The sequence below is a fragment of the Trichosurus vulpecula genome, chromosome 3 (assembly GCF_011100635.1).
Source record: "Trichosurus vulpecula isolate mTriVul1 chromosome 3, mTriVul1.pri, whole genome shotgun sequence".
Lineage (NCBI taxonomy): Eukaryota > Metazoa > Chordata > Mammalia > Diprotodontia > Phalangeridae > Trichosurus > Trichosurus vulpecula.
The window spans coordinates 163,495,565-163,522,199 of record NC_050575.1 but is presented as its reverse complement, the minus strand read 5'-3'; the positions used below and the strand labels follow the sequence as shown (position 1 = coordinate 163,522,199).

Here is a 26,635-nt window from a genome sequence, read left to right as displayed (position 1 = left end):
AGGTGTATCTTTTGCCTCTTTATGTACACAGAGCTTGGCACATAGTAGGTGCTTAATAAAAGTTTGTTGACTGATTATAAGGATATTAACTCTAACCCATGACTACTAGTGTCTAGGCCTCCCAAACCTCCCTCAACGATGAAACTACTGTCACATATCCAGGACAAATAGTTTATGATGAGCAGAAAATCACTTCTATCTTACCCATGCAATTAGAATCTTTAACACACTCTGTAACAATTATTTAAAATTACTGACTTTTCTGGTACCACTTTTCTTGCAGGTGCACACACACACCCACAGATCTAGAAGGGACCTAAAAAGTTTCTGTGGGAGACAGTTGTGGTAGAAGAAAAGGTTAACCCCAGCACTGTTTAAAGGCAGTACTAAAACCTAAAGCCCACCAGCAGTTTCCCCATTTCTGTGGAATGAATATAAGGAAGGTAAAGCCAGAATGCCTGAGAAATCACTCTTCCTTTCTGTTTCCAGTGATTCATTAACTGAAAAATGTGATTAGCTACTTCCAACAGTGGTCATTTCAAGTACTAAGAGATGCTCTCGCAACTCTTTCTTGTCACTCTGAATATGGTGACAAATGGCTTCCGATGCCTGCCGTGACTTCCGGCCAAACAGGAAACTTAGGTGTTTAACGCTTCCTTTGTTATCGGATCACATCTGGCTCTACTTCTGTGAGTCTGGGGGGAGAAGGGAGCTAGGGTGGTTTTTTTTTTTTTTTTGAGGAGAGTGGGGAAAAAAAAGTATTCGGGGTAAACAAAGTAAACCGTCTCACATACCATTCAGTTTTTTTTTTGAGGGGGGAAGGCAGGGCAATCGGGGGTAAGTGACTTGCCCAAGGTCACACAGCTAGTAAGTGTGTCAAGTGTTTGAGGCTATTTTGAACTCGGGTCCTTCAGGGCCAGTGCTCTACTGACTGTGCACCTAGCTGCCTCAACAATTCAGTTTTTCAAGGTAGCACCAACGACATTTTGTCTTGATGGTACCCTACTTTCAGAAAGCCATGTTTATGGTGGGTTTTTTTTGGTAAATCATTTGTTATGGTCATGGTTAGAGCCCCATACCTATAGCATGAGAAAGACATATTTTGCCCTTTCAGGGCAGAGCTTTAATTTTCCCTCTGGTAAAGATATAACTCCACGAACACACAAAAAGCACACCCGCCACGGGATGAATGCACATGTATTTATTATGACACTGAGCACAAACCTGAACACAGAAATGTTATTACAATCTGTACAGCAGAATCTATACAACACGAACAGTACGAGAACATGCGGACCTAGAGGCTCTGCAGGAGGCTCAGAGCTCGCTGCAGCAGTTCACAAAAGAGCATTGAATGGAACAAGGTCCAACAGTGGCTCATTCTTTGATCAACATGCATGTCGCTGTCTCACTGGGAAAAGAGCAGGATCCAGGGAAACAACGTAACAAGAAACCCCGACACATTGTGCAAAGGTTTTCGGTTTTCTGGGCAGCACAGCTGCTAGGATTTTGGCTAATGTTCACTTCTAAAAGGTCCCCACTGGGTGCCAACCAACTGCTCCTTATGCTCCAAGCCACGCCCCCCCCCACCTCTGCCCCATCTTGCTTTTATCTCTACTGGGTGAATCACCCGCCCCTTCTTACCTGGGCTTTGGTGTTAGCTGAAAAGTGCGTCTGGTCACACAAGCTGGGGCAGTTCACAATGGGTTGGGCTGAGTTTGAGGGGGAAGGAGGATGGGTAGCATAGGTTCACAGATAAGTTTCAGAACCAGACCAGGGTGGATCTGGCCCCTTTTCCCTGCCAAGGCTACACAGCTAATAAATATTTAGGAGCAAGAAGGAGGAAAGGAGGGCTATGTTCTATCATCCTGCCATTTAAGGGAACCTGCATTAAGCAGCAAGTGAGTCAAGTGGAAAGATTTTTTTCCCCTCTGACACGAAGCCTCACTAAGCCCTCCCCCCACGGTACTCTGCATTTGAGATGACTCCCTGCTGAACCGTGGTCAGGGATGGCTGGCTGTTTCTGAGCCCGCCTCAGACCAGAGGCCCTTGTTCATCTGACTTTATAGCATGTGTATTAAGACCAAACAGGGACCTTCCAGTAGCTAGTATCCAAAGAATGTTTTGGATCCCCCAGCTCCCCAACAGGTGGACAGAGCAGTTCCTTGAGTCTCCAATGTATGCCTGTTGGATGGGAAAATATTGAGACTAGGCTTGGCATTTCTCTTCTGCAAGCGGGGGAGGCATCTGGTTTTGAATCATGAAATCTTTCCAATCCCTCCAAACTGAGATTCTGCTAAAGGTATCTGATGGGTGGGGGGAAAGCAAGAGGGTAAAGGTAATACGAAGAGACTCCGGGCTAGGTTTGGTTTCTCATTACTCTTGCTGCGCACACCTAGAGTTTCCAAGGACACTGGACCTAATGCACAATTAGAAATCCTTTTGAATAATCACTTCTCCTACCTTCATCCCCTGAGAACACAGCAGACAAGCAGACAGCAAGGCTGAGCCTGTGGAGCCCAGACCCGCTCACAGACCGCCCAAGCAGTCATTGGTGCTGGAAGAGCTAACCTATGGGAAAGTTTCAGGAACATTAACTACGATTAATTTGTGCGCCATCAGAACAAAAACCAAAAAGAATGTTACAAAGTCTTGATAGCTTTAACAAGCCTGCAAGTTAATATATTTCCTAGTTGCAGCACTGCTCACTGTGAACCAGAACGTTTTTGCCTCTTGATACGTTTGCATTTCCCAAGCACTCGGCCTCTTCACAGGTGCAAAGACCCCCGTCCTCTGGCAAGAGACAATCTTGTGGAACCTGCAAAAAAAACTTCGATCACCCTACAGAACCACAAAGGCGAAAAGACAGTATTTGCTAAGTGAGCAATGTGTTATTCCTTATATGAAGTCTCTTTCTTTGCTCTACAAAGAGATTTGTGATTCCTTGGGATCTTAGCTACAAAAATACTGATCAGGTGCCAGAGATATTTTCTAAAGGCAGCTTGGTGGTAAACCCCTCTGAGAAAAAAGAATACCACCAAAGGGCAGCACAGGGACAGGGCTCAGCCCACGGTGACTTACAAGTTGGACCCAGGGTCACACAGCCCGGGTCTCTGCCTCAATCTTCTGTTCCCCATGCAGGTTCTCTGGTTCCTGCAACTGAGCAATGCTTTGTCGGACTGCAATCTCAGGACCGCCTCCATAAAGGGTATTCAGATAAGTCCAGGTCTCCTCTGAAATCTGTCCATAGTCAGCTCCTGCAAAGTGAGGTGTGCAAACTATGGGCTTGTGTGTTCCTCTCACCCTCAGACACAGCCATCTTAGATGCCTGCTGGGTGAGAAGAAGGGAAGTTGCAACACCAGATGTAAGATACTGGTTCATGTCATCACACAGGCAGAACTGCTGAGAAAAGGGGAACACCTAAGATAAAGGGCAGGGGGCCTTAGCTGCTCCCACAAATTTGACAGATATAACAACAGTAGAGCTAGCAAGTGCCTGAGATACAACAGGCCCATCCCTGCCGTGGAACCCCTTCCCCCTGCGATGCCTATCAGGCTACCATTTGGGTGCTCATTGGTTGCTTCTGGGGAAGTAAGGCAAATACAATGAACAGGTAAAGGATGGGCCAGCCCATCTTCTCTTAGACCCTAAAGAATTACCATAGTCTCTGACACTTCTGCAATGTTTTAAGTACGTTCACACACGAGCCTTACCAAGTACATGCATCCTGTGAGGTGGGTGCTAAAATAACTATTATTCCCACTTTCTAGATAGGGAAACTGAGGCAAAGTCCATTGCCCCAAACCACAAATCTACTAAGTATCAGAAGGGAAGTCAAGCACAGCTCTTCCCACTTCCCACTCGATTCCCTAAGCCAGGTTGCCTCTCAATAGGAAAGAAGAACAGGCCTGCAGGAAACGGATTTCTAATTCTTAGTCAGAAATAGGTGGCTAAGAATCTATACCCATCAGGAATACACACTGCAAAAAGATGATTCCTCTCAAAGAGCTCACAGTCTAATGGAGGAGACTACAAATAAACAGCTATGTACAAATAAGCCACATGCAGAGTCAGCAGAAGGAAGACCCTGCTGGGAGTTGGAAAACGCTTGCTGGAGAAGGTGGGATTTTAGCTGGCACATCAGGGAGGCCAGGAGGTGGAGGAGAGGAAGGAGAGTGTTTCTGGGCATGGGGCCAAGAGAATTCCCAGAGCTGAGAGCCTGAGCAGAGAGAACATATCCCTCATAAAAATCGGGGTTTTCCCACTCTTCTCTAAATCAAAAGGAAGAGATATGTATGGTACTGAAGGGAAGAAGGAAGGAGTCACCACACACAGGAAACATTTATCAGAAATATTTTTTAGGCCCCAAGGGGATGTAATGTTCAACAGCCCCAACCACAGCAGCTATGACAGTAAGAGACAAAATTAGCCTCAGAGAGGCCCTGGGAGAGGGGATGCTGACACATACCCTGCTTCAGCTGGACGTGGCCGCCTCCTTTGATCAGTGCTATCTTGCTGTTGTCAATGGGTCCAGGAGGGTCTGGAACAGAAATGACACTAGTTCTAAAAAGCCACTGGGGCTTCTTTGCTTCTACCCAGATCCCTCTAATTCCACAAAGTAACAGAAGGACCTCTGGAACCTCTAAGTGCTCACTGGATAGGTAAGCCAGCTTCTCGAAATTCAATTAAAATTAAAATTATCAAAGGAAGGAAACGGTTTCCATACAACAGATCAAAAAACTGCCTCCCTGGATCTGCCTGACAAGATAAAGTAAGCTGTCAGAAGGAACAAAATCAGAGGCCAGAGCTTCATGCACATGCTTTAACATCATCATTGGCATTTATGCCAAGAGTGATATCCTGCTCCCTGTCTGCGCCGCCCCCACCCCAACACAAAGGGAGAGAGCAAATATTGCAAGAAGCGACTGAGCACAGCGGGAAAAACCCACAGCAAACCCAGGGGTTAGAGCACCGTCTCATGGTCAGAAGCTGACAGAAGCACTGCTCCAAAGTTCCCACATGCAGTTGTTAAAGGACTCTCAAACACGAGATCTCAAAATCTGTCAAAGACCCTGAGCCCCTTGCTGATAACCAGCATCAATCAAGCAGGGATCCCATCATCCAAAAAGGCCTATGCTGTATCTATCCCTAAGCCCCCACCCCAAAGAATTCTTCCTGAGGGACTGAGATCCAGGGTTCATATGATACTCACCATTGTCTTTGCCCTTAACAAAGGCCTCCCATTCCCGGAACCACTGCATACTAATGCAATAGATGACACTGGGGGATTCCTCTGCTTGAAATGCTTTGTTCAGCTATCAAGAGGACACAGGCAATTAGCCTTTTAATTCCAAGGTGTTGGCCTTTTCACAACAATGAATCTCACTGTTTCCTGAAAACCCTCAACCACCCCAATCACACACCTACAGCCCATGCATCAAACAGTGCATTATACATGTTAGGGAACTGGAGCCTTTAATCGCCTCCCTTCCCTCCCCCAATACAGTCTCTAAAACCTTAACTGGGTCAACGGTTTGTTTTTTTTTTTTAACAACCAGACAAATATTTCTAAGTAGAAAGCAGTGACGAGGAAGCTGCCTGCTGAGAACAAGGAGCTCTAGAACTTGAAAGGGAACAACCCCCCAGCCCCCTAAACACCTTAATGAAGGTGTCGACCTCAATCCGCCTTCTCTTGGCCAGGGCTTCTATCTCTACCTGACAGACTGAGCATACATAGAGATGATTCACAGCAGGGCCACCACCAAACCTAGACAGAAGACCAACAAATACAAAATAAAGGGCAGTCAATGGGACTAAGGCTTCATACATAAGCAGCATACATAAGCATAAATAAGCAGCAGCAATAAATCTTCAGCTGAAAAAGGTGCTCTAGATACTCCCAGAATAAACAGCACAGCAGGTCTCAGAGCTCCATCGAGCTCCTCCTGCTTCAGAGTGCAGGTCTAATCAACCATGATGTTCAAAAGTATCGACCACAGCTTTTTGAAAAGAGAAGGGTGGGCTTCTTGGGACTTTCCCTAATTACAAAGTTCCTAAGTATTCTAACCACCCTGTTCTGGAAATGCTTGAGCTTCTGGAAACTAGACAGAGTATCCTATGAACCAAGTGTTCTTGTCCCGCAACCAAATAGAGAAAATCTCTGCAGTTGAGTAGATTAGAGGAGATTGATCTCCTAGGCTACCATTCCCCAAATGGTACAACATAGGGCATACTGCTGCATTACAAAGCATGTTAGGAGGTTCTGGGATTCATTTCCCTTTAGCAGTTTCTGATTAGAGAACAGAGAAGGATAACCACCATGCTGGAGCAATGGCTAGTATGTATGTATGTTTATTTCTGCATTTATTCTTGTAAAGCTTGTAGCTGTTGGGAATTACTCCAAAGCAAGAAGCATTTACTAAGCACCTACTATGTACCAGGAGTTGGAGATGCAAATACAAAGAATGAAACAATCCCAACTCTCATCCATTCTCGTCTTTCTCCTTCTCTAATTCATATATCCCAACAAGTTCAGTGGTGTAGGCACAGCATGGATTACAAAAAGGTCAGGAAATGGTTATCAGCCACTTCCTACAGAATCACAGAGAGACCCTGCTGTGGTCAAGGAGACTTACCTGTTGTAGAGATATTCCCACACATTCTGGGGTAGGATCACCACAAGATCATCAATGTAATGGTATTTATTGGGTGGGATTCCTACCGAAAACAAGGAGAGAAAGTGAAAGGCCCAGAACCCTCATTTAAAGTTGTTCCCAAGATTTGAGTTTGTCACTGAAACAACTCCTGATATGATGCCCTACCTCCATGAGAACAGAGGAACGTGTGGTTTGTAATGGGCCCTGGTTCAGCAAATGTGTTAAATTTATTGAGCCACTCGCGGGAAATATAGAACTGGAGCAAGCTGGGCTCCTTCATGGTGGCCAGAGATACCACGTGCTGACGTTCCCGCACTGCCTCCTCACTGCTCTTTCTGACAAGGAAAAGCAAAAATAAAACTAGATTGGAGTGGTGAGGCCACTGCCACAAGGATGTACACCAAGCTGAGGGAGACAGGGACCATCTAATGCTCTTAAGAGATTCTGTCTCCATCCACCAGGGAGTCAGTACTGCTAGAAGTCATGGGAGCACCAGAGGACAGAAGCCACCCTCTTCCACTGTTGCAGAGACAACAGCCACGGATGAAGCAGCAGGACTCCAGACTATTCACACAATTCCCTCCGGAGTCAAGAAGAATAGGTGGTTTTCAACTCCATTCCCCAGGATGTCACCCTATAAACATCTTACCTATAAAAAAGGACATATGCCTCTGCATTCTGGACCACTGTCTCATGGACCTCTGTGACATACTGATCATCAAACTCATACCACTGGCCATTTATAACATTCTGACAGTAGGCGATGTAGTGGCCACCTACAGTAAAAGAGGAGGGTCATGGAGACACACACAGGTTGTAATGGAAAAGATCTAGAAAACAGTAGCAGGAAGGCAAGTTCAAAAGCAGGCTGGTCTGGCTGTTTAGAAATGGGCCCATTATTCTAAGATGGTATGAGATAACCAGTGATGAGAAGTGGTGTAAGAAGCTGGTCCCTTTGGCCTGAACACTGGAACATGGGCTGACTTACTGCCTGCTGTACCGTGATGGCAGATGACAGATAAGAGGTCATAGGTGGTGATCTGGGAGACACACTCCTTGGCAAGGAAGGGCTGTAGATCAAGACCTTCCAAGGGGAAGGAGACGTGGCTATTGATTTTGAATGAATACATCACTTCATGCCGAAAACGCTTCAAATGAATGCACAGAATCTAAAACGGGAGAAAAAACCTCAACAATGATATTTCAAGAACTCAGCCAGATGTGAGGCTATGTGAACTCTTACAGTGTAACAGAAGGTCTTTGCAGGCTTCTGTCAGTCCCTCAACAATGCTTCAGTCAGGATTCCTTATAATCTCTATGATCATTCAGACCGAGGTCTTAAAATACAAAACAGAAGTATTCACAAAAAATCTAGGACCTACTGAATTATATGGCTTAGGAACCAAGGCAGTTTGAGTTTTTTGTTTCCAGGAGAGTAGTAATGATAAAAGACCCCCTATTCCAAACTTCCCACAGAAACAGATACTTGATAAAATCAAGATGAATCATCTCTATGTGAACTCCACCTGGTCACTTTTTTAAAGAAAATTAATGAGATGCCATTATAGGGTTGTAGCCATGTTAAGGAGTGTCTATTGCTAAACTGGCAAATCTGAAGGCTGTGCTGCAATATCCTACTAGTTACTTCACTGCTACTGAGAAAATACACTGCCCAATCCAAAGTACTTTTAGAAGCAGATTTGTTTACCCAAACTTTGGGTTTTATAACTCCTTTTAATTTGCTTTCAGCAGAATCATGAACCAGAAGCAAAGCAAACTGATAACATGAACACAGAGTAAACAGCTTGTGTTATTTGCAAAGAGGTTTTTTCCTCCCTCAAGACACAGATGTTGCTTTCAGGGACTTCGGGCCAAACCAAAAGAAAGCCCACTTCTTTTCTGCCAGTTAGAGAAATGGTTTCTCTCTTTCAACGGGTCTCCTTTTCTCATTTCTACCCTTGCTGGCTTGTGGGAAACAAATCATAAAAGGGGAGAGCCAAGGGAAGAGCGGGGCTCCTCCTCTACTCACCTCAGGTAACTGAAGAACTTTACAATATTTCACTCCATTTCGTAATCTAAGAAAGACACAAACCATCAAGGCTCCAAGTGAGGGAAGAAGCACTGAAGGCAAAAGGTGTGTGGTGCTGCATGAGCAAGGCCTAGCTACACTCTTCCTTTGCCTTCAGGCCTCTCCTGGGTTATCAATAACTGGTTACTCAGATCAGTTTAGATAGCAAGAGAAAGGAGCCAATGGAAACAGATAAGGAAGGGCAAGGAAGGAGGTGAGGGAGAAGTCTCAAAGGAAACACACACTTACTTTTTACATCGTTCACAGCTATACATATTGTCCCCTGGGGAGAGAAAAATAAAGGAACTGAGGAAATAGAAAACCAAAGTCAAAGAGCTGAATCTTAAAAATCCTTGTTTCATCTGATGAATGAAGCCCTTGTCAGCAGTGAGACTGCAGGAACCAGAGGATTGTTATTTACTTAACCCACCTCCATGGCAAATTCAGGCTGGACAAAGAATGCTGCCATATGTATACCCCTCATATGCTGGGGTAAGGAGAAAAGACCACCAGCCTATGTACTGCTATTCTTTTGTCAAAGCATCAGTGACAATATGTTGCTCTGACAGTTCTAGAAACTACCAAAGCAAGAACTCCACAGGCTTTTCTCAGTTTTTACCTGCAAAGCAACACTCACTGGACAGAGGGGCCAAGCAGCCTTTCTGAAGAACACTGGCTGACTCTACAGGTGAAGTGGATTCCCTCACTTCAAAGATACACTTCAACTCACCCTTCAACTCATCAGCAGCAAAAAAAGCAGCAAGACAGTCTTCCAGGGTGACAACAGGACCCCAAAACCAGCTGGGGATGCAAGATACCACTAACCTAAGAAAGGTAAAAGATATGTGACCTCTTACTTATCAGCACCATTTCTGAACTGGTGGCAGTGTGTGTATGTGGCAGAAGGGATGAGAAGGAGGTCTTTGTGGTTAGGTTAAGGATCTGAAACCCAATAGTTATCTTTACAATCAAGACAATGCAGGAAGAGGGAAGAAGGGATACCAAGAACTCCCTAATTTGCTTCAAGGTGTGAACTAAAGAAGGTACCGTCGAATATACTCCATGATGAAGGCAATCCAGCCCTGGGACGTGTAGCTATCCCCACACGCCCCTGGCTTGGCTGGCACATTCTGGTAGATGGCCGAGTGCAGCTTGGCCAGGTCCTCCTTCCCGGGGATGGGCAGTGACAGGTCTTGAAATGTCTCTACGGTGGTGGATACCTGCCGGGGCAAAGGAAATGAATTTTGTTTCTGGTGCTAGCTGGCCCCATCTCCTGGCCTGAGTAGTGACTGTTGTGATAATAGCAGGAAAGTACAAACCAAGCACAATGGGGAAATTTCCGTTCTGAAATCACTCCTATTCCTGCCTGAATCAAGAAAGACTTTTACAATTAGACCCCGGTCATCTAAAGTTGGAGCAGTATGATTTCTAGCAGCCTTAGGAGCTGGAGTGAGAGGGTCTTTAGTCAGAGTTCTTTGGGCCAAATATCACCAGGTTTTATTCAAAACACAAAAACCCTTTGGATGAGTCAACTGGATCCATGTCTGGTGACCTTCTGCTTCTAGAGATATGGGTTCTAGCTCCATTTTTCCTACCTGCTATTCCTTTGTAACTTAAAACCTGTTTTGGGGAAGTTGAATCTAAGTATGAGAAAATTAGTCAACTTCAGATAAGAGGAAAAAGTATCTGAGACAGTATCATTCATCGAAAACAACTTAAAATAAAATGATTATGTCTCAAGGTGAGTTGTCCTAGGAACAAGCCTAGCTATCTTGTTACTTTATCATTGGCAGCAGTTTCATAGTAAAAAATGCTTGTGATTGACGTACTCTGTCACAGGTGAGGCACTGCACCAGGCTGAGGATGGAACCATCAAAGATGTCTGAGATGACACTACGGTACCGAAGCTCTTTCTTCTTCTTTCCAGCAGCCAGCACCTGGGCTGGAGAAGAACAACCCACCACGTATGTGTCACCTGCCCCAACAGATCTGCACAGACAGCCCCTGTCCAAGAGTCATTTACATAGGCACGGCATAGCTGAACAAATCCAGGCCTGGGAATCAGGACATCTGGATTCAAGTCTTGGTTCCCACCAAAGGCCTGACATGGGACCTGGACGAGTCAATTCTGCTTAACTTTCCTGGATGTCCACTTGCCAGATGCAAAATGGGGAGAAATCTGATCCTCCTGCTTCACAGAGCAATAAAACAATGCTCAAGAAGCACTCAGTGCTTGAAAAGAATGGTGTTCCCCAAATTCAAGTCAACATGGAATAGTGTCTAGCTTGGGACTCAGTACCCTGAGGACTACAAAGAGCCAAGAGAAGCCTCAGGAGGGCAACACAAAAGGAAGAGAGGTGGAAAACAGGACAGAGGAATTAATGAGTCTCCAGGTGTGAGCTCTGCCTATTGGCAAACAGGAGTGACTAAGAGTCCTGCTGACACTGCAGACAGTCGACGAACATTCGGATTATTCTCCTAATCTCGAGGAGTTGTTTATATAATGAATCTGTACAAATTTAATATTTTTTCCTTGACCTCTATCAGAGATGATACCAATAACGTGAGTGCTACTATCTCTAGTAATCACACTACAGGCGATGATATTACACACAGCCCCTCTGCTTTTCATTTCCTCCTGCCACCAGTACCTTTCTTGAGTACATAGGATGGTCCCACTCTCACAGGGCTAGAGCGTGGCGGGCTGCTCGACAGCTTGGAGTGTGCCTCGTGGTGGACGGGGCTGCAAGGGCGGGAGGAGCAGCGCATGGAGGCGTCGTTATCTGGCTCTAGGAAGAGAAAGAGGCCAAGCTGTGGAGACAAAGGGCTCCCCGAAGCTATTTCAGAGGCCGGACTGGATGCCTACAGGTCCATCAGTTGATAGCGTGCCTGAGGGGGAAGAACATACTCTTGTGCCATAAGCGGAACAAACCACAGCTCCAATTATTTCCCCAAATTAAGTACGGCCACATCAGCTGCTCTCCACTCTACATCACAGGTTGCCTTGCCCACCACCACAGTGGAAAAAGCAGTACCGCTCTGGGATGGTGGCTGCCACAAACACATGGTGTTGCAGCTTTCCAACTGAGGTTTCTCTTCCCTCTGACCATCCCTGTCAGAAACAGAGGAGCTCTGGGCCATGTATCTGTACCTGGCGTCCTACACGGGCTGGTAGAGCGTGGTGAGGGGAGGGCTTCGGTGGGGCGATCATCGATGGCGGTGATGGTGGTATCAACGTCTGCATCCTCATCGACTTGCTCAGAGCTAGTTCGCTGGTGGCCCCAGGAGAATTTTCTGTCCTTCATCCTCTCCTTCTCTGAAATCCCCCTGCCCGCTTCATCCTGGATCAGCAACTCAGTCTCTGCCAGGGTGTTGCCCATTCCCACCCCCCTGCCTTGCCCATCCCCCTCACCCCTATCACTGCTGGAGTCACAGGAGAGGAATTCATCCTCTGAAGGGCTCCGGTCACCCTCCCGCTTCTCTTCTGAGTCACTGGAGTCAGAGTCCCTCATGTCAGCTGCCACTGGCTCCTTGAGTTCTTCATGTAGCTGGTCCATCAAACATCGTAGGAACTCTTGGGTATCCTGCCAACCAAGAACAACAGTGAACCCACTAGGTTTCCCTGGGATACCAAGAGATGATGCTAGGTTCAGTGGGGCTCATGTGGACAATTAATGTTAAAAGCCACTCTGCTTCTTTAGAGTTCCTGACTCTGCCAAGAAGGACATATAACAGCTAGTGCCAACTTGGCAACCCAAAGACATAAGTTGTAAACAGCAGCTCAGAGAACAAACTGAAGACCAGAATCCTTAATCCTTCAAAACTCCTAAGTGAAACAGCAACTATATGGAGGAAAACCGGGTCTGCATTATTTTCTTTGAGGAAACCTACTGTTATGAAGAGGATTATTTTTAACTCACTTAACTAACGTTAAGAATAGAAGGAGGTGTGTAATCCATCATGCTACATGGAAAGGTGATTTAAAGACCCAGAGTGGCCTAGAACTTGTCTCTGCCCCACAAATCAAGACCCTGGAGAAAAAAAAAATTTTTTTTACCAGAGTCCTGAAATGTTTAATATAGTAATTAAATTCATCCAAGTATTTAATAAGTACATATATGTTTAGCAGAGACCTTTTCTACGTTTCCTTTGAAACTAAAATCAAATATCCAGAAGGGGAGGGGAAGAGCAAAGCACTTCCTAAAGGAGGGAGATAGGCCTTAATGAGCATAAGCAGGTACAGTTCTACCAGGCCTAGTTTCTCTTTGGGGCATGAAGAACTCTGTCCCTTTCCTGTGGCCTCAGTGGGGGACAGAGAAAGCTCCTCACTTCACTGACTGGTTGATGGAGGCTGAAGAGGAGAGAGGTGTTAGACAGGGCAGTGCTCAAGCCTATGGGGAGCCCAAAAGCAGCAGCCAAGCTCAAAGATTTCCCAGACTCATAGACACAAACTAAGAGAAGCATTACTAGCAAGCAGGTAAGGATCATACCGAGGGCTCTTTTCTCCATTCTAGCAGTGAAAATTGCAGGCCATGAAGCAGGCAAAGGTCAGGGATTTGAACCAAATGAAATATCAGGTCACTTACAGTTTGGAGAACATTTTGATGCTTTGGCTGCCATTGTACCCCTGGTGCTGGAGTCAAGCAGCTCATCACTGTCATATCCCCCCACTCACTTCTCAACCATTCGTCATCTGGCTTCTAACCTCATCACAACTCAAAGCACTCTCTCCCAAGTTACCAAGGACCTCTACATTACCAAATCTCATGGTCTTCTTTTTTCAAACTAATCATTCTTTGCCTCCACAAAGCATCTGAGACTGCTGACCACCTTCTCCTCTCAGGATCTTTCTCCTCTCAGAATTTCATGACTCTTGTCTGACTGCTTCTTCCTAGTTTCCTTTGCTGAATGTGGCCTTAACTCTTTAGTTCTTTCCAACACTATCACCTCCACACTAGCTCCACTCCCCTCCCTTCCCCATCTTGACACCTTAGCAAACCAGTTTCAGTTCCACACTGTCCTCTTCTCTCAAGTCTCTGGCCCCTTATCCTATCAAGGATCTTGCCCTGCTGAGCCTCAGGCCTGGATCACTCCCACACCCACACCCACACCTTCGCTTCTATTTTTCTGCCAAACAAAACTGGAGAAATGCATGAAACTGTGCAAACTGGATCCACTATGAACTGACATTGAGGGCCCAAACCTGGGCCTGTGATCACTATAGGCAAGGCATTCACTTTACACCTTTCTCACTGACTCATTATCTCACTGGACCACAGCAATTTTCCTGAAACTTTTCCATCCCTCCTCAAATCCCCTGTAGTTCCTTCTCCCCCACCCAACTGAATTCTGTGAATAAAACTGAGAACTCTCCAAAAGGTGCCTCCATTTCCTTTCTTCCCAACTGCATACATTCTGGCTTCTGAACTCATCATGCAACTGGAACTGTTTGCTCTCTCCAAAGTCCCCAGTGAGCTCTTAATTGCCAAATCTAATGTCCTTTTCTCAATCTTCAATCCTTGATGACTCTTAGACCTTTGACACTACTGATAACCCTATCCTCTTTGATTCTCTCATCTCCTCTCTTTCATATTTAAAACTTTCCGCAAACTGACTCCTTCCTATTTTTCCAGTTCTCTTAAACATCTCTTCCCTCTACATACTCTATGGTACAGCCTTATTGACTAACCTACTGTTCCGCACACATGACAACCCATGTCCTGTCTAGGGGCCTTTGTATTGGCTTGTCCTTCACCCCTGGAATGCTCTCCCTCCTCACTTCTGCATCCTAGACTCCTGGGCTTCCTTTAAGACTCAGTTCCAAACAACCTTCTAGAGGGAGAGCAGAGTCAAAATGGCAGAGTGAAGAGTTAAAAATGCCAAACTTCCCCCAAAACCTCTCCTACAAAACAACCACAGAAAACACCAAACCAAATTCTGGGAGGAAAAGTCAACAATAAAATCACACTGAGTCATTTTTCCAGCCCAGGGTAATTTAGGAAGACCTAAGGAAGAGAGAGAGGTCTTTGGATACTGGGATGGGGCAGGCTGAGAGTGTAGCACCGTGATTGTGGGTCTTGGAGAAGGCAGCAATAGCAGTGACACCAGGAGCCCAACACACAGGGACAGTAAGGGGACTGAACACTAGGTCAGGAAGAGATTCCTGGGGACCCTGTGCTAACAATGAGTGCAGGATCAAGTACCATTTGGAAGCTCCATTGACCATTACCCAGTTCTGGGTTACAATTCTAAGGTGGAGAGGAGAGGCTGCATTCATGATTGCAAGGGAGTAGTGGGCAGGTAGGTGGCTAGAGCACTTGGCTTGGAATCAGGAAGACTCCTTTTTCAAGACTTCAAATCCGGCCTCAGACACATACTAGCTGTGTGATCCTGGGCAAGTCACTTAACCCTATTTGCCTCAGTTTCCTCATCTGTAAAATGGGCTGGAAAAGGAAATAACAAACCACTCCAGTAACTTTGCCAAAAAAACCCCAAATGAGGTTGTGCAGAGTCAGACATAAAGAGGTGAATAACAACCAAAGGGGCTCTAGCTAGGTAAGGACCAGTGCATAGACCAGAAGAACGGTGATCAGACCTCTCCTCAGATCATACCACCTTAAAAGCAGGCCTTAGACCTAGTAGTGAAAGCAGCAGAACATAAATGACTGAAGCTCAGACCAGTCACCTGTTCCAGAAATGCACAGAGCTCAACTTTAACACCAAATAAAGAAACAGGCTGGAAAAATGAGCAAACAAATAAAAAGGAATCTGACTATTAAAAAGCTTCTATGGTGACAGGGAAACTCAAGACACAAACTCTGAAGATAATGACTTAAAGTCATCTACAAACAGAGCCCCCCAAAGAAAAATGAAATTTGGACAGAAGCCCAACAAGAATTCTAGAAAGAGATAAAAAAGAGGAAAAAAATTTTAAAAATCAAATAGAGGAAAATCGGGAAAAGAAATGAGAACTATTCAAGAAAATTATGAAAAGAGAATTAACAGTTTGACTTTAAAAGAGGCACAAAAAATATTTAAGAAAACTACAATTTAAAAATCAGACCGGCAGCCAAGATGACTGAGAGGGACTTGCCTAAGCTCTCCCAAATTCCCCTCTAAACCACTTTAAAATAAGGCCTCAAAATGGCAGAACCAACAAAAGAATGGGGTGAAAGCAACCAATTATCCAGCCCAAGACAATTTAGAAAGTGATCAGCAAAAAGGCCTGTCTCACTGAATTGAGAGTGGAGTGCAGTCTAGCACTGGCCATGCCCCAGCAGCAGGCCTTGGGGATGACTGAATTGGCAGTGGAGGCTTCTGGAGTTCTCAGCCCACAGAAAATAAGGGGGTTGGACAACTAGTCATAAGAGGATTTACAGGGAACCCTTTGCTGGGACTGAGTGCATGATTCTGTTGCACTGCCCATGTGTGGTTCTGGGTCACAGTCCCAAGGTGAAGAGGAGCACTAGAACACTAGAATGTGGAGCTGCAAGGGAGTAGTGACTGTGGTCACATTTTCATGGCAGAAAAGAGTACCTGTGGTAACTCACAGATCAGAGCACAGTGACCACACTTCTCCTTAGGTCATATCAACTTGGAAGAACTGAAAACTTATAGACCCCCAAATGACCCAATGGAAAAAGATGTAAAAAAAAAATCACTGAAGAAAAGAACTCCATAAAAAGTAGAACTGGCCCAAGTGAAAAGGTGATACAAAAGCTCACTGAAGAAAATAATTCCTTAAAAATTAGAATTGGACAAGTGGAAGCTAATAACTCCATAAGACATAAAGAAACAATAAGAGGAAAAGAATGAAAGAATAGAAGAAAATGTGAAGTATTTCATTGGAAAAACAAATGACTGGAAAATAGATTTAGGAGAGATAATTTAAGAATCATTGGACTACCACAAAACCATTGTCAAAGAAAGACAGAGATGTCATATTTCAAGAAATTATCAAGGAAAACTTCCCTGATATCCTAGGACAAGAAAGTAAAATAGAAACTGAAAGAATCCACTGATCACATCCTAAAAAAGATCCCCAAGTGAAAGATTCCAGGAATATTATGGCCAAATTCCAGAGCTCCCAGGTCAAAGAGAAAATACTTCATGTAGCCAAGAAGGAAACCATTCAAATATCATGGAACCACAGTCAAGATAACACAAGATTTAGCAGCTTCCATGTTAAAGGAGTGGAGGGATTGGCATATGATAATCTGGAAGGCAAGGATCTAGGATTACAACCAAGAATCACCTACCCAGCAAAAATGAGTATAAACCTGCAGAAGAAATAGATATTTAAAGAAATAGAAGACTTTTAATCACCCCTGATGAAAATACCAGCTAGAGCTGAATAGAAAATCTGACTTTCAAATACAAGATTCAAGAAAAACATAAAAAGGTAAATGGGAAAGAGAAATTATAATTATTAGGGCAGTTAGAGGTATACATAGAGGGCACAGGTAAAATTGACTCCGATGGGATGATAAAAAAAATAAAATTAAATTGGGGTGGGAGAAAGAGGGATGCATCGGGAGAATGGGGAAAGAAAAGGTAGAATGGGGTAAATAATCTCAAATAAAAGAGGTACAGAAGAGCTTTTATAGTGGAGGGGAAAATGGGGGTGTTGAGCAATACCTGAACCTTACTCTTGTCAGAACTGGCTCAAAGAAGGAAAAACATCCACACTCAGTTGGGTGCAAAAATCTATCTTACCCTAGAGAAAAGTAGGAAGTGAGAGGGATAAGAGAAGGGGACAGGGGCTGATAGAAGGGAGGCAGATCTGGGGAGGCAGTGGTCAGAAGCAAAATACTTTTGATGGACAGGGTGAAAGGAGAGAGAGAAAAGGATAAACAGGGGGAAAGCAGGACAGAGGAAAATACACAGTAATCAGAACTGTGAATGTGATGAACTCACTCATAAAATGGAAGCAGACAGAAGAGTAGACTAAAAACCAGAATCCTACAATATGTTGTTTTCAAGAAACACCTGAAAGAGGCACACACACAGAGTAAAGGTAAAGCAATGGAGCAGAATCTATCATGCCTCAGATGAAGTAAAAAAAGCATGGGTAGCAATCATGATCTCAAATAAAGTAAAAGCAAAAATAGATAAGCAGGGAAATTACATTTTGCTAAAATGTACCGTAGGCAATGAAGTAATATTAATATATATGCACCAAATGTTATAGCATTCAAATTCGTAAAGGAAAAGTTAAATGAGTTATAGGAGGAAATAGAGATTAAAATTATTCTAGAAGGGGACCTCAACTTTCCCCTCTCAGAACTAGATAAATCTAACCAAAAGAAAAAACAAGAAAGAAGTTAAGGAGATGAATAGAATGTTAAAAGAGTTAGATAGCAAAGGCCTCTAGAGAAGACAGAATAAAATATATCTTTTTCTCAGCAATACATGGCACTTAACAAAAAAAACTAACCATATGTTAAGGCATAAAAACCTCACAACCAAATGTAAAAATATTAAATACATCCTTTTCAGATCACAATGCAATAAAAATTACATTCAATAAAGAGATATGGAAACATAGATTAAAAATTAATTGGAAACAAAATAATCTAGTCTGAAAGAATGAATGGGTAAAAGAACAAATCATAGAAACAATAATTTCATTAAAGAGAATGAGGAGACAACATACAAAAATTTATGAGATGCAGCCAAAGCAGTACTTAGAGGAAAATTAATATCATTATACACTTAGATCAATAAAATAGGAAAAGAGCAGATGAATGAATTGGCATACAACTAAAAAAACAAAAACAAGAAAAAGAACAAATTAAAAACTTTCAGTTAAACACCGTATCTGAAATCCTGATAATCAAAGGAGATTAATAAAATTCAAAGTAAGTAAACCACTGAACTAATAAGTAAAATTAGGAGTTGGGATTTTTCAAAAAGAAAACCAATAAAACAGATAAACCAGGCCTGCACAACATGCAGCCTGACAAAGCAACCCATGGGCGGTATGTTGCAAAGGCCTGTTTTACATGCTCTACATTTATCACCTACCACCCAAAATCCTTTGGTGGGCTGCAAGCAGCCCGTGGGCCACATGTTGTGCAGGCCTGAGATAAATCATTGGTTAATTCGATTAAAAAAAGAAGAAAGCCAAATTACCACTATCAAAAATTAAAAGGGTGAATTCGCCACCAATGAAAGCAATTATTAGGAGCTATTTTGCCAAATTATATGGCAATGAATCTAACAATCTAAGTGAAATGGAGGAATATGTACAAAAATAAAAATTTCCCAGATTAACAGAAAAGAGAATACCTAAATAACCCTATCTTAGAAAAAGAAACTGAATAAGCCATTGATGACCTAAGAAAAAAATCACGACTAGATGGATTCACAAGTGAATTTTTTAATTTAAAGAACAATTAATTCCAATAATATATAAACGATTTGGAAAAATTGGCAAAGAAGGAGTCCTACCAAATTCTGTTTATGACACAAATATATTGCTGATACCTAAACCAAGAAGAGCAAAAACAGAGAAAGAAAACTATACACCAATTTTGCTAATGAATAATTGATGCAAAGATTTAAATAAAATACCAGCAAGGAAATTACAGGAATACATCACAAAGATCACATACTATGACCAGGTAGGATTTACACCAGGAATTCAGGGCTGGTTCAAAAGTAGGATAAATATCAGCATAACTGGCCATATGAGTAATAAAACAAAAATCGTAAGATTACCTCAATAGATGCATAAAAAACTTTTGACAAAATATATCTATTCCTATTAAAAACACTTAGATAGCATAGAAATAAATGAAGCTTGCCTTAAATTGTTATGTAGTAGGTATCCAAAACCACCAGCATTATCTATAAAGAGGATAAGCTGAAGCTTTCCCAGTAAGATCAGAAGTGAAGCAAGTATGCTCATTATCATTACTATTATTCAATATTGTACTAGAAATGCTAGCTATAGCAGTAAGAGGAGAAAAAGAAATTGAAGGAATTAGAATAGGCAATGAGGAAACAAAACTATCGCTCTTTGCAGATTATATGATAGTGGCGAATCCTAGAGAATCAACTAAAACATTAGTTGAAATAATTTATAATTTTAGCAAAGCTGCAGGATACAAAACGAAATCACATAAATCTAGTATTTCTATGTTACCAGTGAAGTCCAGCAGCAAGAGAGAGAAAGAGAAATTCCATTTAAAACAGGTGTAGACAATGTAAAATACTTGGAATTCTACCTTCCAAGACAAACCCAGGACCTATATGAAAACAATTACAAAATACTTTTCACACAAATAAAGTTGGATCTAAACAATTGGAGAAATATCAGTTCATCATGGATAGGTTGAACCAATATAATAAAAATGATAATTCTACCTAAATTAATTATTCAGTGCCATACCAATCAAACTACTAAAAAATTATTTTATAGAGCTAGAAAAAATAGTAAAATTCACCTGGAAGAACAAAAGGTCAAGAATATCAAGGGAATCAATAAAAAAAATGTGGAGGAAGGTGGCATAGTTATATCAGGTCTCAAACTGTATTACAAAGCAGTAATCATCAAAAAAAAATCTGATGCTGGGTAAGAAATAGGATGGTAGATCAGTAGAACAGATTAGGTACACAAGAAACAGTAGCAAATGACAAGAGTAATCCTAAGCTTTTGGGATAAGAAGGCACTAAGACAAAAACTACTAGGAAAACTGGAAAGCAGTATAACAGAAACTAGGTATAGACCAAAATCTCACACCAGATACCAAGATAAGGTCAAAATGGGTACATGATTTAGACATAAAGGGTGGTACCAAAAGCAAATCAGAGGAATATCAAATAGTTCACTGTCAGATATATGGACAAGGGAAGAATTTATGACCAACCAAGAGATAGAGAGCATTACTAGATGTAAAATGGATAATTTTAATAACATTAATTTTAAGTGTTTTTGCACAAACAAAACAAATGCAGCCAAGAATAGAAGGAAAGCAGAAAACTGATGAAAAAAAAAGGGAAAAAAACAAGGAAAGCAGAAAACATGACGAAAAAACTATTACAGGAAATTTGTAAGAATACAAGTCACTCCCCAATTGATAAATGGTCATAGGATACGAACAAGCAGTTTTTAGATGAAGAAATGAAAGCTATTTATAGTCATATGAAAAAATGCTCTAAATAACTTGATTAGAGAAATGCAAGACAACTCTGAGGTACCACTTCACACCTATCAGAGTGGCTAATATGACAGAAAAGGAAAATAAGAAATGTTGGAGGGGATATGGGAAAATTAGGACACTAATGCAATGTTGGTGAAATTGTGATCTGATCCAACCACTGTGGAGAACAATTTGAAATTACACCCAAAGGGCTAAAAAAGTGTGCATATTCTTTGGCCCAGTAATACCACTCCTAAGTCTATAGTCCAAAGAAATAAAAGAAAAGGGAAAAGGACCTATACATGGAAAAATATTTATAGCAGCAGTTCTTTTTATGGTGACAAAGAACTGGAAATTGAGGGGGAAGCCCATCAACTGGGGAATGAGTGAACAAGGTACGGTATATTTTGATAGAATACTATTACTGTGCTATAAGAAATGATGAGCAGGATATTTTGAGAAAAACCAGGAAAGACTTACAAGAACTGATACAGAGTGAAGTGAGCAGAACCAGAACAGTGTACAGAGTAACAGCATTATTGTACAATGATCAACTGTGAATTACTATTCTCAACAACACAATGATCTAACACAATTCTGAAGGACTCATGATAAAAATGCTATCTACCTCCAAAGAAAGAACTGATGGGAGACTGAATGCTGATGAGAGCATATTTATTTAACTTTATTTTTACTGTTTTTTTTTAAATCTTTGTTTTCTTTTACAGCATGACCACTATGGAAATGTTTTACATGACTACTATCTATATCAAACTGCTTGCCTTTTCAGTGAGGGGGTGGAGGAGGGAGGGAGGGAGGTAGAGAATTTGAAATTCAAAATTTTTAAAAATGAGTGTTAAGTATTTTTATAAGAAATTTAAAAAAAATTTAAAAATCAAAATTGGCTGAATGACAACAAGAGGTACAAAAAAATACTGAAGAAAATTAACTTCTTAAAAATCAGAATTGGTCAAGTGAAAGCTAATGACTCCATGAGACATCAAGAAACAATAAAATAAAGTCAAAAGACTGAAAAAATAGAAGAAAATGTGAACTATCTCATAGGAAAAACAACTAGCCTGGAAAGTGAATTGAAGAGAGGGGAGTTAAGAATTATTAGACGATCTGAAAGCTGATTTTAAAAGAGCCCAGACATTATATTTTGAGAAATCATAAAGGAAAACTGCCCATATATCTTTGAACTGGAGGGCCAAAGTAGAAATTGAAAAAATATATCAGTTTTCTCCTGAAAAAAATACCAAATGAAAACTCCCTGGAATATTACAGCCAAAATCCAGAGCTCCTGGGTCAAGAAGAAAATACTACAAACAGCTAGAAAGAAATCACTCAAATACTACTAAACCATAGTCAGGATCACAAAAGATTTAGGAGCTACAACTATGTAAAAGTAGAGGGCTTGGACAATGATTTTCTGGAGCAGGATTACAACCAAGAATATCATGCTCAGCAAAATGGAATATAATCTTACAGGAGGAAAATGAACATTTAGTGAAATAGAGGACTTTTAAGTATTTCTAATTAAAAGAGCTGAATAGAAAATTTGACATTCAAACATAAGACAACATAAAAATGAGTGAGAAATTAGAAGGGATTTAATAAGCTTAAACAATTTACATTCCCATATCAAAAGATGATACATGTAATCCCCAAGAACATTATCATCATTAGGGCAGTTAAAAAGAGTCTACTGAGAGGGCATGGATGTAAGTCTATTATGTTAGGATGATTTCAAAGAAAAATGGAAGGGTGAGAAAGAGGGATGCACTTGAAGAAGGATAGAAAGGATGAATGGAAGAAATTATCTCACATAAGAGAGGTATATAAGAAGAGTTTTTACAATGGAAGGGATAATGAGGAGGGGGATGGGCAATGCTTAAACCTCATTTTTATCTGAACTGGTCTCAAAAAGGTATAGAAATTCATCCTACTCAATAGGGAAGTTGGAGAACGGGTTAAAGGAAGGGGTGGGGGTGATAAGAGGGAAGGTAAATTAAAGGAGGCAATGGTCAGAAACAAAAGAGACTTTTGGGGAGGGGACAGGAGAAGGCTAAATAGAAGAGAATAAGATGGAGGGAAATACACAGTTAGTGATCATAACTGTGAATGTGAATGGGGTGAACTCATGCACAAAAAAAAAAAGAGAGTTTAGCAGAATGGATTAAAAACTAGAATACCACTATATGTTCCTTACAAGACACACTGAAAACAGAAAGACATGCTCAGAGTTAAGTGGGGCCTGGAGCAGAATCTATCATCCTTCAGCTAAAGTAAAAAAGACACGGCTAGCATTAATAATCCCAGACAAAGCAAAAGCAGAAACAGACCTAATTAAAAGAGATATTCAGGGAAATTACATTTTACTAAATTATTATAGAAAATGAATTAACATTAATGCTGAACATATATGTACCAAATGGCATAGCACTCAAATTGTTGAAAAGTTAAATGAATTGGAGGAGGAAATAGACAGTAAAACTATATTAGTAGAGAACCTCAATTTACTCCTTTCACACCTAGATAAATTTAACCACAAAATAAGCAAGAAAGAAGTTAGGGCAATGAATAGAATTTTAGAAAAGGTTTTTGCTGTGCACAGTACATTTCTAAAAACTGATCATATATTAGGGAATAAAAACCTCACAAATAAATGGAGAAAAGAAGGGACATTAAACGCACCCTGAAACAGTAATTTCATTAAAGATGATGACAACAATGATACAACAGACCAAAATTTATGGGATGCAACCAAAGTAGTACTTAAGGCAAAATCTTTTATCTCTAAATGCTTATATCAATAACAGAGAGTAAGAGTAGATCAATAAATTGGGCATACAACTAAAAAAACTAAAGCAACAAATTAAAAATCCCACATAAAATACCAATAGAAATCCTAAAAAACAAATGAAAGATGAATAAAACTTAAAGGAAAACAAACAAACAAAAATTGAACTAATAAATAAAATCAGCAGATGTTTTTATGGAAAAAAAAGCAATAAAATAGATAAACCACTAGTTGGTTTGATTTTTTAAAAGAAGAAAATAAAATTACCAGTACCAAAAATGAAAATGAAAAGGCTAATGCACAATGAAGATGAAATTAAAGCAATTAGGAGTGATTTTGTCCAATTTTATGCTAATAAAAATGACAATCTATATGAAATGGTTGAATATTTACAAAATATAAATTGCTCAGGTTTACAAAACAGAAAAATAGAAAAATAACCCTTCTAGTAAAAGAAATTGAACAAAAGCCATAAATGAACCCCATTAAGATAAAAAAACAAAACAAAACCCAGGGCCAGATGGATTTACAAGCAAATTTTACCAAATATCTAAAGAACAATAATTCCAATACTACATAAACTGTTTGGAAAAAAATAGGTAATGAAAGAATTTTAATAAATTCCCTGTATGACACAAAGATTGTTTTAATATCTAATCCAAGGAAAGCAAAAACAGAGAAAGAAAGATATAGACCCAATTTCCTTAATGAAAACTGATGCAAAAATTTTAAAGCAAGATTATAGCAACAAATGACAAAGATCATGCACAATGACCAGGTTGGAAACTGGAGTGATGTCCATCAACTGGGAAACAGATGAACAAGTTATAGTATGTGATTGTGAGGGAATACTATAGCGCTGTAAGAAATGATGAAGGAAATGGTCTCAAAAAAACCTAGACAGACTTATCTGAACTTACGCAAAGTGAAGTGAATAGAACCATGTGATGTATAAAAAGTTTGAGAGGCATAGTTTCTGGATGATTAATCATTTTATCAATAATGCTAGCCTATTATTAATAAAAGGGTGGTCATTTGGTCATCTCTCTTAGACCAAAGACCATTCATGAAACCCACTTAAAACACTTATATGCCCTTGGAAGGGTGGGTGTTCCTGAGGGTGGAAATCAATTCTGATTGGTTAACAATTAATGAGAATGAATACTGTAATGAGAGGTGGACCTTTTCTATCAAGGTCTGGGGTATGTGACTTTGATCACTCAGTTTTGGTCAAAAAGAATTATCTATATCCATATCACCCATCTGACAAAAGGGAGAATCCACATTTTCCTAGACCTGTCAAGAGTGAAACACAATGGGCTGGAATCCATCAATTCACCTAACTTTATCTTTTGAACAGATCTGAGTTCTCCCTCTCATCATCAGCCCCACATTTCAAAGACTACCTGAGTAACCCACAGGGACTGATTTCTGGATGAGGAAGTAGAAAAGGGGAAAAACCTTGATCCTAATTCAATAATTAGTTATTAAATAGGGGAGGAAAAAATCATTTCTCTCAATCTCAAGAACAATGTACACAGTTAATGGAAATATTGTAACAACAATTAACTGTGAAAGATTTAAAAACTCTAATCAATACAATGATCCACAACAATTCCTTCCAAAGGACTTACCATGGAAAGTGTTATCTACCTCCAGATTGAGAACCAATGGTCTCTGAGAAACACACTTTTTCTCTTCATTCTGTTTTTTTTTTCCAGCATGGCTAATGTGAAAATGTTTTGTGCGACATCATGTGTATAATGGATGTCATTTCTTGTGGGGGAAGAGGGAGGGAGGGAGAAAATTTAAAACAAACCAAAAAAAATTTAAAGAGGAGCATCTACAGGCGATTTTTCTCAATCCCTCCAGCTGCTGGTATTCCCCACTCTAAGGTTACCTTCCATCTACTCTTCACGTATCTTATATGTGACCACTTATGTACATGCTATCTTCTCCATCAGAGTACACGATTCCTCCTTTTTTTTGTATCCTAGGTGATTAACACAATGCCTAGCATATGCTGTTGTTGTTGCTTAGGTGATTAGTCATGTCTGATTTTTTGTGACCCCATCTAGGGTTTTCTTGGCAAAGATACTGTGGTGGTTCGCCGTTTCCTTCTCCAGCTCATTTTACAGATGATGAAACATGTGGCAGAGTTAAGAGACTCGCCCAGGGTCATACAGCTGTTACGTGTCTGAAGCCCTATCTGAACTCAAGTCCTCCTAATTCAAGAGCTGGCACTTTATCCACTCCACCACCTAGCTGTCCTATCCTACCCTCCATGTGCCCAGCACATAGTAAGCACCTAATAAATTCTTGATTGGTTTCAATGCTTTGACAAATTATGAGTTAATTTTGGTTCAAACTAGTTCTAGATTTTAAAAAAAGAAAAATAATTTGGGGGTTTGGTTGAGGATTCAACCACTTAGTGATGTTCATATTTCATTTCTTAATCCGAAGTCTGGTCAAAGTCCTTGGACTAATCACATATCACAGGCCTTACACTGGACTCCTCAGATGGCCTACCTGCTGGGCATAACCTCGGAACATGGGATTGACCAACTTGATTCCATGGGACAGACTGGTAGGCACCACATAGCTTGGCCTATGGAGAAAGAAGATACATTTCTCATCTTGCTCCCCACAGGACAATTCAACCACTCAGAACAAGAGAGGGCCACAGATCTGCATGTGGAGATGTATTTGTCTTTAAGGGAACAATCTAAACCAGGGGTGGGGAACCTGTAGCCTCAAGGTCACATGTGGCCTTGTAGGTTCTTCAGTGCCTTTTGACTGAGTCCAAGTTTTACAGAACAAATCTTTTTATTAAGGGGAGTTGTTCTGTGAAGTTTGGATTCAGTCAAAGGGCCACACTTGAGGACCTAGAGGGCCACATGTTTAGATTCTAAACAATGTCTTCTCAGTCAAGCTGTATTGGCAGCAGTGAGCCAAAAGAAG

General features: G+C 41.2%; 1 protein-coding gene across 4 annotated transcripts in view; it reads right to left on the bottom strand.

Annotated features, from left to right (window-relative positions):
* Positions 1–1,186: 1,186 nt before the first annotated feature.
* Positions 1,187–26,635, bottom strand: part of USP20 (ubiquitin specific peptidase 20) — a 60,889-nt gene continuing 35,440 nt past the window's right edge. For all 4 annotated transcript variants that reach the window (XM_036750421.1, XM_036750425.1, XM_036750422.1 and 1 more), the window contains 17 exons: positions 26,204–26,282; positions 11,877–12,309; positions 11,377–11,514; positions 10,555–10,667; positions 9,773–9,945; positions 9,456–9,550; positions 8,975–9,008; positions 8,687–8,732; positions 7,646–7,826; positions 7,307–7,433; positions 6,823–6,992; positions 6,637–6,718; positions 5,660–5,768; positions 5,214–5,316; positions 4,470–4,541; positions 3,082–3,257; positions 1,187–2,818 (listed from right to left, as the gene is read on the bottom strand). In XM_036750421.1, the coding sequence (XP_036606316.1) occupies positions 3,097–3,257; positions 4,470–4,541; positions 5,214–5,316; positions 5,660–5,768; positions 6,637–6,718; positions 6,823–6,992; positions 7,307–7,433; positions 7,646–7,826; positions 8,687–8,732; positions 8,975–9,008; positions 9,456–9,550; positions 9,773–9,945; positions 10,555–10,667; positions 11,377–11,514; positions 11,877–12,309; positions 26,204–26,282 (2,116 nt within the window). In that variant the 3' untranslated portion in view covers positions 1,187–2,818; positions 3,082–3,096. The remainder of the gene's footprint in view (positions 2,819–3,081; positions 3,258–4,469; positions 4,542–5,213; positions 5,317–5,659; positions 5,769–6,636; positions 6,719–6,822; positions 6,993–7,306; positions 7,434–7,645; positions 7,827–8,686; positions 8,733–8,974; positions 9,009–9,455; positions 9,551–9,772; positions 9,946–10,554; positions 10,668–11,376; positions 11,515–11,876; positions 12,310–26,203; positions 26,283–26,635) is intronic.